Here is a 15,000-nt window from a genome sequence, read left to right as displayed (position 1 = left end):
TTGTGGAACGATTTCAATAGATTCAGTTCAGCTATATAATAGCTTTATATTCAATATGTCCTTCATTAGTATTATGATAATGTGCTGACAGGAAAAATAAGATTAAATCCAGTCATGTTCTTATTTAAAAACTGATATCCAACAGTGCTGGATATCAGTTTTGGTTTTTTGTTTTTTTAATGTTTTTTTTTTAAATGACTATCTCCATTACGTTTCCTTCAACTGAGGGTTAGAGAGTGAAAGCCAGCTGAGTGTGAAAACATTTAATATTTAATGAAAACAAATGCACAGAGTGAGATAATAGATATAAAGCCTGTTTCGTTGCTAACAGCTTGAGATATGCAACAAAGTCTAAATCTAAATACAAACAACACGACATAACGTTGGACTAGGCTGACCAAAAAATTATATAATGCCAAGTAACCAGTTGACCTTAATAAGTTATACAAAAAAAATGACAGAAGCAAAAGTAGTAGCTATGAAATTAGTGATAATCATGAAAGGAGAAATGCCATATACTTTAACTAGAAGTCTAGTCATCCACAGGAGTATTTCAAGTCAATTACTCTCAGCTTCCGAAGGCCTGATGTCAAAATCTAAACAGTACTCCGGTGTTTGCATTTTGGTATCATTCCTTTGCGACGATAACATCTGGGATTTTTGCTAGTAGAGATATGGGCGCAGAAACGCCAGCAATATGGCGCTGATGCTTCAAATTTCTTCAACTTAAAATAGGTCAGTAAACTGAGAGGCTGATTACCTCATACCCCGGGAAGACCAGACTTCGCTGCTATCATACAAGAGCCAGTAACGCTCGCTCTATTTTCCAAGGCCCAAAAGGGAGCCCAAAAATCTGAGGTTCTTGTACGAGGCACAATAACGTATACAAAAGAAAAAATTAGAGAAGGAATAAACACTATGAGCGACTTGGTAGACTCTGACCCCTTTTAGAAACGCTTGTCCCCTTAAGTACGAGTTTAAAAGGGATCAGAACCATTGCCGAAGTCGGTGACTTTTTTACAAATCTTCGATCGTGCAATGATTTGAAAATAGATTACTCATTGGACCAGTTCGTTCGGCGTTCTTAAAACTTATGTATTTTCGACTTCGAAATATTAATTAAGAATAGCTTATCAGAATGAATACTAATTGCTCTCTTTACTCACGTATTCAACCACACTCCCTTAGCTCTGTTTCTTTTGCACTCACATCCACACGCCTCCTTCTCCTTAAATAGGTTCTCCTACATCTAGTCACGTAACCCCTAAGAATGATAAAGTCGAGAGCCATATTCAGACATCTCTCCTACAATAAGTTGGGAGACTAGTAGTCTGATCTTCTTTCTTTGCGATTAACTCCAGAGTTTGCGTGCCATTCACATGGGTTTTTTTTTCTTAGTTCAAGATAAATGTCTGAATTCGGCCTGCTTTAACTAATACAAACAACAATCAACTCCATGCATTGCCTTTCCATGTTTCAGCTAACATTCGTACTCCTCATGCGTTCAACGGCTAAGCTACTGAATGGATGGCTCTGTTAAATATCTGGAATTGATCAGAAACTGATTTCCGTTCTTCATTTTAATACCCCATTATACTGCATTCTGTGGAAAGGAAGGATACAATGGGATTATCCTTCACTGCGTAATTTTTGTTCCTTTTTAAAGCTTAAGTCTTCCACTTCCGCTGATTTTGCCTTTCATCTCTAGCGAACAGAATTTTCTATCTCCTTTTTAAAATGCGCATGGTAAAATAGAGTATTCTGTCGTTTTGACTAAGTCAATATACACTTAATACCGCCGCGGAAGTATAAATATCATTCAACAGACTATGCCTTTCAGGCTGTTCTTGGTGTGTCTCGATTTTGCAATATTACCTGATGATAATCTAATGTCATAAAAGCACTTCATTAGAATATTCAGTATCATGCATCTTCTAGATTTATCGATTTCAAACAGCAGTATATAAGCACCAAGTCTGCAATTTGGTTGGCAGAGACTTGGATTCGTTAAAACCAATCATGGTATAACATTTTCAAGTGATTTTCAAGTCCGTCAGAACAAATATATCTTTCGTTTGAAAGGTTCTTAAATCGATTCCATATGGGCTACATTTTTTGCTCGACTAAACCGTTCGTTTATTTGAAGATTTATTTGTTCTACCCATTTGTTTACTTTGATCTGTCTCCTCTTTATTGTCCATAAAATATTTCCAATTTAAGTACAATTTAATTGATCCTTTTAACATTATTTATATAGGTTAAGTTAATAAGACTTAAATTTATATTGATTTAAATCTGTATATTTTTACTAGACCCTAAAATATTTGCTCTCCTAATTTGAGAATACGAATCAGAAAATAATTCGGAGCGAGTAAAGTCGAAGAACCTGCAAATAATCGGTCAAGAGGATAGAATGTCATCTGCCGATGCGCCATTTGTGTCAGCCGAACTTGAAGATCACTCTTTAGTGTTCTCATTTTCTTGATTGTCTTCTTGTTCCCCTTGACTTAACGACATCGTTCGTTCGTTCGGATTAACGAAAACCCTCCAAGATTGTTATTTTATTTTGAATGATGTATAATGTTAATTTTGGAAGGCCTGACCGCAGGTCGTTTCCTCTAAGCTGAATTATCCTGAAAGTGAATGTTCAAAGGATATACTGATTCCATAAAAAAAAAGCTTGATAGTTATAAACAGATGCATCTGTCATAGAACTCGTAATTCTGAACTTATTAAAAGATAATCGAATTTAGAACTACCATACGTCCAATGAGTTCTGCTGATGGCTTGTGACCTTGTTAGCCTACCTGACGGTTTACTCATTGGTAACGTGCAATAAGGCAGTGAATAAGAAAATAAATCAGAGGGCTAACATGTATTAACAACGTGATTTTATGTCAATTATAGTATAGAATAGTTCATATAATTGTTCATGATATTTGTGGCACACATTAACATGCTTTCTTATCGTTACGTGTTTCATCATCATAATTATATTCACTATAAATCTTTATTCACACCAATTAAAAGTAAGGTAATCACTTTAGCTGTACAACTAAAAGGAGAGTGCTCCAATAGAATCATCCTAAATGAGAATTATCTGATAAGGATTGTGACAAAAAGAAAAAAGAGAATAGATAAAATTTCCTCAAAGTTGGAGAAACAGCACAACTCTGATGTTCGAAGGTCTGCGTGACACTGGGACTCCCTGCAAGTCTTGTAGGTTAGTGATGCCGGTCCTCTACATATCGGAGGCGTCGTGAATCTCCTGATGCAGCACGGATGGATGAGGACCTGGAGAAAAACCCTCGTCTTCAGGCTCAAGAAACTCACTGGCGTCCTCCTGGTATTGGTCGTGCAAGGGTTCCCCAGGTTCAGGCAGGAGGTCTTCATTCTGAGTCCTCCTCCTCTTCTGCAGTTCAAATTCAGGGTGAAAAGCGGAAGCGGGATGAGAATCAAACATAGGATCAGACACAGACTGGGTATGGGAATACATCTGTTGTTCAGAGTGAGATGAAGAGAATTCAGAGGCCATGCTTATCTGTTGCATGTGAACTGACTCGATGTGAGTCTGGTGTTGAGAACTGATTGCCGCAGCGGAAGAGTGGTGGTGAGAGGAGACTTCCGAATTGCGGTCGTTATAGGGCATCAGAGAGCGCTGTTGGCTTATCATCATCTGTGCATTCTGGGCAGCGATTGCCGACTGATGGGCAACCATGTCAGCGAGCATCTCTGGGGGTATGTTAGCTTGTGGGTCTTGGAAGGCAAGGTTACCGTCAGGTACGTACATTTGGTCATCAGGGTAATTAGGCATAATGTCATTCCTGTATCCTGGGGAGGTAAAAGAGAAAAACGAAAACGAAAACACACAACGGGAACCAAATTAAATGACTATAAAAGGAAAATATCTCTCCTTCGTTATTTCTTTGACACTCTACATGGAACATGGTATGCTGTGTCCTCAAAAGCGCATATTTAATTTGCTGGTTAAAATTTGACAAAAAATAAATGAAAACGTATAATAATCATTAATTATCTAACGCAAGTTAAGCAATTTATGTCCATATGTCGTCCGATGGGGAGAAGGTTTTGGTATTAAATCCTGAATTAAGATAAAGATTACTATCCCAAGCTATCTGAAATCAGAAACGGAGGCTTATTTGTTTGCTTAAGAACAAATCTGAAGTTTGTAGGATTTCTAGAAAATAGCCTCGTAGAAATCTTTTAAAAAAGTGATAACATTTTCTTTTCAAAACAATTGGTCTGTCACATAAATAGAAAAAGGTAAAAAAAGAGAGAACAAGAAGACTTATCAAAGTAAAATAACTTTTATTCGTGTTCCATGTAAGTGTGAAAATAACGTTGGATGACAAAATAATAAAAAAGATAATCACTTTGCAAAGAAATTATAATAAATAATAATAATGGAATTGCGGAGAAAATGTAAACAATATAAATAATAATGAACTTGCAGAGAAGATGTAAACAATAATATCCGTCTAAAAAGATATACAATAACAACGGCTTTGCTTAAAAATCAAAAGAAAAGAATTGGTAATGTAACAAGATGAAGCAAACAAATCATAAGAACAACATTTTAGTTCAAGAGAAAATGCTAAGAAGCCTGGCGGATAAAAGTGGAAAGAAGAAAAAAGAATCCTATTTTCCTTTCAGAGTGCGACGGGTTAATAGCTCTTTAGCAGAATCAAAACCTGGGGAAGGGGGGTGTCAAAAGTAAAAACTAATTTCGTGTGAGAGGTTCGAGAGAGATAGTTAGGGACGGGAGAAGCGCATCTCAGTTAGAGCACATGATCACAAGTGTCCTCTCACGTGGCAGTCCTCGAAACAAACGAACGTCTTTTGGGAACGTGCGTGTGTTTGTGTGGAGGCAGGGACCAGAGTTTATTGAGGGAGTTTAATGCCTCACGGCATAGAAGGACTTTTGATTACTTTTATGCGTTATTCCAGACTCTCAGAAGTTTCATTTCAGTGGAATTAAGTAAGAAAATGAACTTTTACCTTCAGGCTGTAACTCTATTAGATGTGACCTCTTATTATTTCTTTATTCTGCTAGACTGACGTCAAACATCAAGGAATATATCATTACAATTATAATAAAAATGAATTAGTTAAATAGCACTGTCATTTACTTGCTCAGTAATTCACTGTGTTATACTGAAACGGACAAGGCACAAGCTTTGAAACAATTTAAACACCCTCATGTATATATATATATATATAATATATATATATATTATATATATATATATATATATATATATACATATATAGATATATTATATATATATTATATATATATTAATATATATATATATCTATATATATATATATATATATATATATATATATAGAGGATATATATATATATATATATATATATATCTAATATATTTATGTAATTTATGTTCTTGTTCTTAACAAAATTCATAGTCGGAACAATATTCGGATTTATTTGTCAAGGCAATCACAACTACATTAAAGTTTAATCAATCGGAAGAGTATTGGGTATCGTGATGTTGATTAAAAACGACAAAAAAAAGCTGTAAAACTGTTCGTATTTAAAACTCTTAAGAGGTCTTCACCTCCTTCAAAACTAACCTCACAGGCATATGTTGAAGTTGAAGTTCAAATTTATGAAAATGAAAAACGTTGAATTCCAAAACATTCTGAATTTCACTAAGGAACGTAATTAACAATAAATTAAGTCACTGTCGTAAAACAAGTGAATCTTTCGAGGCGAGAATGAAGTGTCTGTCAAAGAGTAAGGTTTCATAATAGGATTTTGTGTCTTTTTATAATTCTTTTTCGTACTTTTGAAATGTAATAGAGGTGAGATATTTTATCTTTGCTTGCTAAAAACGTCCAATGCAGAATCCAAGTCAATTACCGCCCTTCTGATGGAATTCTGCAAACAGCAGTTTAATTAATTATAACTGCATATTGCGCACTTCGCTACTGGTTACCAGCTGATGCCAATGAATTCCCAATAAAAATGCCATGGGTTCCAAGAGCAAGACCATGCGATCCTTTTGATGTCAATATTTTATCTTAAGATTCAGATCCTGTTTAATGGTACGAATGTTAAAGCTTTTCCAATAATGAGAAGCATATCGTTAAGTCGATTTACTATGAATAGTCGAATAATACATATGAAAACGTTAAAAAAAAAAGGAAAATGAAATTTGAGTTGCTGGATCTACATAGACACATGGCATTCTAATGCATTTCTCTTTAAGAATCCCCAGGACAGCACACAAAAATCTTCATTCATTTCTAAAAATACGAGAGAAAAACTACTGCCTGACCGTTTCAGGAGAAACACAGTGCACTGCAACCCTTTATTACTCTGAAAAACATTACCTTACAACTACCCCGGACGGCTTATAACGAAAAGCCAACAATTTCTCTCATACCTGAGGAGACACCTGCAACGATGGGCACGGGACTGCCTCCATCCATGTGAACTCCTGTGATGATTCTGGTAACTTGTCCCTGGAGAAAAGTATAGATGTTTGGTATCAGACACAGAATGAGTATGGACAGCCATGCACAATGTACATTCATATCCAAATGTCGTCATGCACTTATACAAAAACAAAAAATTGAATTCTCTTGCAATCAATGAATCAATAATTCTTGTACAATTATACATACATGAGCATAAGCACGGACGCGTACAAATATTCCCACCCACTCACGCGCGCGTGCAAGCACACACACACGCACACACATACACACACACACACACACACACACACACACATATATATATATATATATATATAATATATATATATATATATATATATATATATATACATATATGATATACAAGTATAAATATACACTCATACTTACTCACTGTCATGCCAATTCAGCTTATCGTTGTGAACACTTCATTCAAATAAATTCATGAATGAAAGGATTGTTTAGAATAACTCCCGTAAAGATTTTTCAGGACAAAACCATACTAAGAAATCGCTCATTTTTCATTAGATTATTTAGCTATCAGCATATCAACTTTTAAATTACATTGCCATATTTTATACATCTTAAATGTGTCATAAATATTAAATCAGTTGTGCAACATTTCTAAATTATTGAAACTTAGTATGCTAATATTTCATGAATGTACATTGTGCACACACGCACCCATATATATATATATATATATGGGATACAATCCACAATGAAGTAAATTCCTCTTGTAGTTTAAAATATAATTACTTGTATAGGATTAAAGCTTTCGACCATCAACTGTGGTCTTGTTCACTAAAGTGTTTCATTGTGGATTGTATCCCCATTTACTTAGAGGTACGACATAGTACCTGGCTTCTGCATATATATATATATATATATATATATATATATATATATATATATATATATATTATACATTTTATAAAATAAAGATATATGCCATGAAGGAAAATAAACGATGGAGTATCCGCGAGACCTTTCAACGTTCAAAAGTCCTTTACTAAGCTTAGTAAAGGACGTTTGAACGTCGAAAGGTTTCGCAGATACTCCGTCGTTTATTTTCCTTCGTGGCATATATCTTTATTTATGGATTATCACGTTCCTAACTTTCGTGATTCAGTTATATATATATATATATAAATATATATATATATATATATATATATATATATATATATATATATATATATATATATATATGGGTGTGTATGCATATATGAAGTCAACTTAATGCTATAATGAAGGGAAAACCAATGAAATAACTGGATAATCAGAGGATTCATTTTCAAAATACGTTTGTTAGCATAAGGACAATAATCAGTAAACTCAGCCAGAGACAGGAAGGGTATTTAACAATCTTATCAAGTTTGATCAGGCTGTGAAGGTAAACTCATAAATGAATTACAGTTAATTCAAAGGATAATTTTTTTTCATTATAGGTCAAATAAACTTAACCATTCGAGCATCATTCCTTATTTAGGTTACCGTGGTTCTGGAGAATGCTTTGAAAATACTTACCTCAGGGAGACTCCTCATGCAAAGCGAAAAGGTCAGAGGCTTCAAAGGGCAATACATTTGGGAGGGGAAAAAAGAAGTCTCTTCAGTAAGCAGATACACCGTTACTGCTCGTAAGAGGACTTGATTTAGGCTCACAAAAGGAGGTTTTTATTAAAAGGGGAAGGTTGGGGGGAGGGGGGGGGGACCGCTGTGGGTGGCGGTTTCTCTCCCTACCTGGGACTCTCCTCCCACGACACTAGCCGTAACAACAGTGCTGCTGCTGCTGCTACTGCTGTGTTCGTGCACTTCCTGTACCTGAGTTACAACCTTTGTTGCTGTGTGGTGGACAGAAGACGTTTCCTGAGAGGAGGACCCTTGAACAAACACCTGCCTAGTGGACGACCCTTGAACATTTACCTGGTGAGAGGAAGACTGACTGCTGGAGGAAGCTGCTGACTGAAGAACAGTTACAGTTTGGCTGCTTCCTCCGTGAGCCTGGATAGGGCCCATACCCCAGTGTGTAGCAGACTGTGTTTAAAAGTCAGGAGTTGGGTTAGATTTTCCTGATACTTTCTCTGGTGGATTCTGTCTGCGTCTGTCTGCTTTAACTGTCTTGGTGTACTTTAGGCTTGTCTGCGGTACATCAAGTGTCTTAGTTTAATCGTTGTTTTTGTGTGGAGCAGCCATATGGCGTCGGTGTTTTACTTAACTGGATAAAGTTACTTACTTGCACAATGTAGTGATCATCTTTGCTGTATAAGTATATGTTTCGTATACTAGAGTATTTTTGTTTTGTAAGATGCTGTCTGTAGTCAAGTTTTCTGTATGAAAGTTTGCGTGGAAGAGAAAGCATCAAGCCCTGTTCGTGGTCCCTTGCATACCTAAAGAAAATCTTTCAATGCTTGCCCTTGCTTGCTTCACTGCTATTCATTTTCCGAATTTCTGATTGGCTTTAAAGGCGATGAGCTAGCTGCGTTAAGCAAAATGAACTATGAACTAAAGAAAATTAAAAAGAATATAAAATGTTGCAGAGGAAGCTTTCTAAATGGCTGATCACTATTCTTGTGGCATGTTTGTGCTACTTGAATGCTTTTCTACGAGATATTAATAACTGCTAAAGTAATAACTAAATCGGCTTCAAGCTGATTAAGAGCGCAATTATAATTCATGCTATTGTACAGTACAGGCACTGTAATATAAATGAGCTTGTGAGTATCAGTTGTAGTGCAGTGGTCTAAAGCAGTGTAGTGTAGCGTTATATGCGTGGAAAGAGTACATATAAGAATAGATATTATAAAGAAAAATAAAACAATAACATACAGAAAATAAAACATCCATATTTTGGCAACAGAGATAAGAAGCAATAAACATAAGCAATGTTAAACGATCAAGCAAAGAAAGTGCAAAAGAAAAAAAACAACATATTCCAGCCAGCATTAGATTAAACATAAAATAATAATTTTTCTCCTCATTTAAAGAGAGAGAATGAAAAGAAAGAGAGTTAATAAAAAGAAAACTTCTGATTCAGATTCATCATACTCCTCATGATCTCATTCAAAGAAACAAAATTATAAAAAGAGCTCCATAAAAAGAGGAGCTTTGGTTTGGACTTTCTCAAAATGGTTTTTTTTGTCTTCAATTTTTGCAGTGGCAGAAAAAAGGGCAGGTTGAAAGAGAGCTCGTAATCCTCACCGATTCAAAGCCGCGGGGGACCGGGATGCCTTGGTCAATGGGCATAGGCTTCGGAGGAGAGATTATAGAATGTACCTGCTGAGGTGGGTAACTTCCGACGAGTGGGGTAGGCATTCCTCCTGGGGTCCTGATGTGTGGGGGGCCTGGGGGAGGAGCTTGCCTGGGAACCTGGGGCTGAGGACCTTTGCCACCGAAGCCGAACTGCCTGATGTCAGTTCTGCAAAGAGGATCGAAATGTAAACAACACCGGCAATGTTTAAGATTTTGTTCGTGTTGGTGCTTGAGTTGCTTGTTTGTATGGTGCTTTTACGTTGCATGGAACCAGTGGTTATTCAGCAACGGAGCCAACAGCTTTACGTGACTTCCGAACCACGTCGAGAGTGAACTTCTGTCACCAGAAATACACATCTCTCACACTTCAATGAAATGGCCGAGAATCGAACTCACGGCCACCGAGGTGGTACGCCAACACCATACCGACCACGCCACTGAGGCGCTTGTGTTAGTGCTTGACGACAGTTGCGTAAAACGCATAATAACATACGCAAACTTCGTAACAGTTTACAAATCAGTCTTTTGAAAAGCATGGAAAAGAAATAGCAACAGAAATAATGAGAATTTTTTATAAGCTCATAAGTAGATTGGAAAGCAAGAATTTGTCCTTATAGAAAAATGAGAAGTAATTAGTTGTTTAGTGCATCTGTGTTGATATGCATAATTTCATACTTAAATCTCAAGAGAAACAGAGGAAACCTACGGCATGGGGCAACCATCTTCAGTGCCAAGACTGACAAGAGCTGGCATGTGTCCATAGCCGTAGCCCTTAGGTCCGTGGCGCTTGGCATAGCAGAGCTTGCAGTAGATTTCGCCGTCAGGAGCATCGCAGGAGAGCATGGAGTCCAATGGCCGATGGCACTCGCAGCAGTTGTAGCAGCGCTTGTGCCACTCCTGAAAACAGGAAAGAGGAACACTTCATTTTCTGACAGCGTGTAAAACAAGACCATAATAAGTCTGGTGTGGTTAACGCAGTAACTATTCGAGAACTTGAATTGTGTTTCAATGACATTCGACACTACTCTAAGAAGGAACATCCGTCGTGAATGAAAGGTATGATGTATACGTATTTTTCAGTGATACCAATGTCATTAAAAAGAAACCGAGTGCTTGAATCCTTCATGAGAGTTGTAAATTATGAATAGAAACAATTTAACCCGAAGCAATATCATAAATAAAAAATTTTCAATATCACTAATAATAGGACGGACAGGAGTCATTCACTAGTGCTGCAGCCATTTCGTTCCTCATAAGTGACAATGCTCCTGTCCTAAAGTAAAACTCCATAGGCGCTGGCAATCGCCACCTCCACAGGACTGCTTATCTTTAACTTCAAGAATTACAATACTGGGTGTCTCTTGGATTCCTTACCTTGCCTCTGCAGGGCATAGCCTCTGCTTGGAAGACAGCACCGCCACATCTTGGGCAGCGAGACTGACCCTCCTTAGCAGGGAATTTGGTCACATCAAGCACAGTGAAGGCAGCCTTAGCAGGGCGCTGCTTAGGAACTCCGTCGTCAGATTCAAGACCCAAGTAATCGAAGTCATCTTCTCCTCTGGAATTTGGAGAAAATGATGTTAAAAAGAAGAAGCATTTGAGACATAATGTGGAATTTTACTTCTGTCATAAAATTAAAATGTCATGCACTCACACGTTCATTGATAAGGGTTATTTTTATATTCTTGTTCGCCTTCTAATTATCCGTTGATTTTTAGTCGCCATTGAAAGTGCGATAGCTGTGTAAGGATATGGCTATACGAATGTTATCTGGAAAAATTCTGTTTGTGACGCTTTTTGAGTTTGTTTTGTAATTGAATGAAGAGAATAACTTTAAGTCTTGTAAGTAATTCAACTTTCTCAACACCATACCAAGCCCTTACTTTACTTTGATTTCAGAATCACTTACCCCACTTCCCCAGAAACAATTGAAGTAAACTTAGTAAACTTACGCAAAGTTTTCGGGAACAAGGACACCTCCAGCACCAGCGGCGAAGCCGTAGCCCTTGGGGCCATACTTTTTGGCATAGCAGAGCTTGCAGTAGATGTCGCCGTCGGGGCCATCGCACAAGACCATGGAGTCCAGGGGCCTGAAGCACTCCCTACAGCTGTAGCAGCGCTTGTGCCATTTCTGTTGGGGTGTTTGGGAATTATTTTGTGGGTCAGGAACTAGAGAGGAAAGGTCTTCAATGGAAAATTGTGTGCCGCTGATAACTGCTGGGATTGTCTGAAGCCTTTTAAAGGACAATTATCGTTACATTCAATAAGGTTCTTGAGCACAATAATGGGAGCATCAGTAAAATTCTAAATCGATAATAAAATGGGTAAACATGAACTTACGATAGTAACAAGGATTCATGATACCGTCAACTCCAGAAGTAATTTATTCTCACAAATTACTAACTGTATGAAACTGCATTTGCGATATTGTCTTGATATTTCTAATGGAACACAGTGTGACCTGTGTATGTGTGTGTGAGAGACAGAGAGAGAGAGGTTAGGAAACATACCTTGTTCCTGGAGAGCTTCTCCTCAGCGGTGAAGACCTTTCCGCCGCACCTTGGGCAACCCTCACCCGGAGCAGCTGGGATGCTCGTGGTATCAATAGCACCCATGAGAGCCTTTGATTCACTACCGACATCATCTCTTCCACCTCTGTTAACAATGGAAGAACGATCATTTTCAATTTCAATCATCTAAGTAATAATAGGAAATTATTCTCCCAAATTTGCAGTATGCTTTGATAAAAAAAAAAGACCGAGGGGTTAGTTTCCAAGCTGACATTTTGACGCAAATCAAGCTTATTAACATCTTGGAGACCTTCTATCATTTAATCATGTAAGTTAATCCAAGTTAATCTGTTTTCAGGTTTCATCCCTTCATCTGAACTTCTTGCTTTTATAATTGTAGACTTTCATTGCATACACTTCATCAAATCATGAGTGACATTGTTATTGACGATGTCTTACATGGCTTTCCAGTTTCCATTGAAAAAAAGAAACAAACTTCATTTCAACGCCGAAGCCCATCGTCTATCTCTGAAATGACTATATCTGCATAAGACGAGAGAGAGACTGACTGACTCACACAGACACAACCTCATACTCACGGAATATTTTCGGCGACCAGAACACCGCCGCAACCAGCAGCAAAGCCGTAGCCTTTAGGACCGTACTTCTTGGCGTAGCAGAGCTTGCAGTAGATTTCGCCGTCGGGAGCGTCGCATCCGACCATGGAGTCGAGGGGACGGTGGCAATGGCAGCAGTTGTAGCAGCGCTTGTGGTAGCTGCGTCCTCTGGCGTGCATCTCCTCGGCCATGAAGACCTTGCCGCCGCATCGGGGGCAGCCTTTGCCCTTCTCGGCCTGGATCTTGGCCGTGTCGAGGCGTCCGGTGTCGGCCTTCTTGGCCTCCATCTTACTAGTGTCGTCGATGCTACTGTGAAGGGATAGTTGACACTCGTTAGTCCTAACCAGAGATTTATCAGCATAGCACATGACGGACACCAAAATCTCACTGATTCGTTTTATGGAATATTAGGCTATAAAACCAAGCACAATGACACTAAATAATTCAACTCTTAAGACAGTAAAATAAGAGACTTGGAACCGTTGGATAGGAAGATGGAAGCAAAGAAGGTGGAATGGAGGGAACGTAAAAGGATAAAAACTGGGGGCGCCCAGGGGCTGAAAGGACCCCACAAATACCTTTCATTAATGCCTACAGTGGACCGAGAGAGGTCCTCTGGCAGCACTTTTTCCCCTAAGGGAATAATCTAATTTTTCAGAACATGAAATTAACAATTTATCACAACATGACCATTTTTTAAAGTAATTTGGATTTTTTCTAACGTACAAACCCACGGTTTTTACATATGGGAAAGGCTTAGCTTCCCCATATGTAAAGACCTCAGGTTTGTATGTTAGGAAAAATACAAATTACAAGTTTTCCGTAGTAATTCGCCCCATGGCTATACCAGGGACATCTGATTCCAGCACAGAACCACTACAAGACGTACCCTCCGATGTTCTCAGCTACGAGCACGCCACCGCCACCAGCGGCGAAGCCGTAACCCTTGGGGCCGTATTTCTTGGCGTAGCAGAGCTTGCAGTAGACCTCCCCGTCAGGAGAGTCACAGCCGGTGACAGAGTCCAAAGGACGATGGCAAAAGCAGCAGTTGTAGCATCGCTTGTGGAATGACTGGAAAGCAAGGAGAATATATTGTTGAGAATCTCTCTCTCTCTCTCTCTCTCTCTCTCTCTCCTCTCTCTCTCTCTCTCTCTCTCTTAAATTCAAATGTATGCACATTGTAGCTCCTGAGTGTGATCTTCTCACTAAATATGCAGTTGGAGATTTTTTTTTCAATCCGTTCCGAGGCACTGTTGAGATCCATGTTGATTTTTTTGGATAGTTCAGACTAGTCTTCTTTTATCCAATAATCTTTCCTGTTACTTTGTTTACGTTTTTTTTTTAATCAGGTTTTCCCTTCTCATATCTTACCAACTCAACAAACATTAAGATAACTGAGTCACTTAATTCACTAACGGTCTAGGAAATTTTTGTGGAACAATTAGATAAATTATTTTAATTCACTATTCCACCTAATTCTAAATCATTACTCATTAAATGACGGGCTACATTAATATAGCCATCGATTTTATCCTTGTAAGTCCTCTTCTGCTGCTGAAATTGTACTACGGAAACATTTTGTCATTTCACAGTCGTAAGAGTCCCTCATTCAGTGACTTGATTAATTATGTATATTGATCTTCATACTTTATATATTATTTAAACAATAATTACCAACAGATAATTCAGTTGATCCAAAGTAACCTGCTGAACTGCGTGTAAATGAATAATCATGTCATAAACATTGATACTAGAAATAAATCACTGACTAGTTATGCTCAACTAAAAGTATTTACCAATGCCGCACAAAAATTTTTATTGCTATTTTGATTTTCACTCTTAAGCATAGTTTTTAATTTGATTTAACCCGCACTACTTATTTTTCAATATCTTGCTTGAAAATACCACTGTTTCCCTGTTTACAGTCAGTGTACTTCCATTATTATTATTTTAACATTCCATTATATATCACAGAACTTCAATATTAGTTGCGCCATAACAATAAAACTCACCCTCTGCCTGACGTTGATCTCCTCAGCCATGAAGACTTTGCCTCCGCACCGAGGGCAGCCCTTGCCGTCTTCGGCCTTGATCTTGGTCACGTCGAGAGTGGCCGAAGCAGGATTCACGCC

At 37.9% G+C, this 15,000-nt stretch overlaps 1 protein-coding gene across 8 annotated transcripts in view; it reads right to left on the bottom strand.

Annotated features, from left to right (window-relative positions):
• Nucleotides 1-248: 248 nt before the first annotated feature.
• Nucleotides 249-15,000, bottom strand: part of LOC135220671 (muscle LIM protein Mlp84B-like) — a 69,045-nt gene continuing 54,293 nt past the window's right edge. The window contains exons 9-19 of one of the 8 annotated variants that reach the window (XM_064258043.1): nucleotides 14,881-15,000; nucleotides 13,758-13,939; nucleotides 12,851-13,177; nucleotides 12,252-12,396; nucleotides 11,694-11,872; nucleotides 11,116-11,299; nucleotides 10,448-10,638; nucleotides 9,691-9,907; nucleotides 8,233-8,526; nucleotides 6,435-6,513; nucleotides 249-3,412 (exon numbers count right to left, since the gene is read on the bottom strand). The exon at nucleotides 14,881-15,000 is cut by the window's right edge and continues 19 nt beyond it. In XM_064258043.1, coding sequence (XP_064114113.1) covers nucleotides 3,390-3,412; nucleotides 6,435-6,513; nucleotides 8,233-8,526; nucleotides 9,691-9,907; nucleotides 10,448-10,638; nucleotides 11,116-11,299; nucleotides 11,694-11,872; nucleotides 12,252-12,396; nucleotides 12,851-13,177; nucleotides 13,758-13,939; nucleotides 14,881-15,000 — 1,941 coding nt within the window. In that variant the 3' untranslated portion in view covers nucleotides 249-3,389. The remainder of the gene's footprint in view (nucleotides 3,413-6,434; nucleotides 6,514-8,232; nucleotides 8,527-9,690; nucleotides 9,908-10,447; nucleotides 10,639-11,115; nucleotides 11,300-11,693; nucleotides 11,873-12,251; nucleotides 12,397-12,850; nucleotides 13,178-13,757; nucleotides 13,940-14,880) is intronic. The other 7 variants (XM_064258042.1, XM_064258045.1, XM_064258044.1 and 4 more) reach the window with 7 other exon arrangements.

The sequence above is a fragment of the Macrobrachium nipponense genome, chromosome 2, assembly GCF_015104395.2.
Source record: "Macrobrachium nipponense isolate FS-2020 chromosome 2, ASM1510439v2, whole genome shotgun sequence".
NCBI lineage: Eukaryota > Metazoa > Arthropoda > Malacostraca > Decapoda > Palaemonidae > Macrobrachium > Macrobrachium nipponense.
Note: the sequence above shows the minus strand (reverse complement) of the source record. Positions and strands in the feature narration are given on the sequence as shown.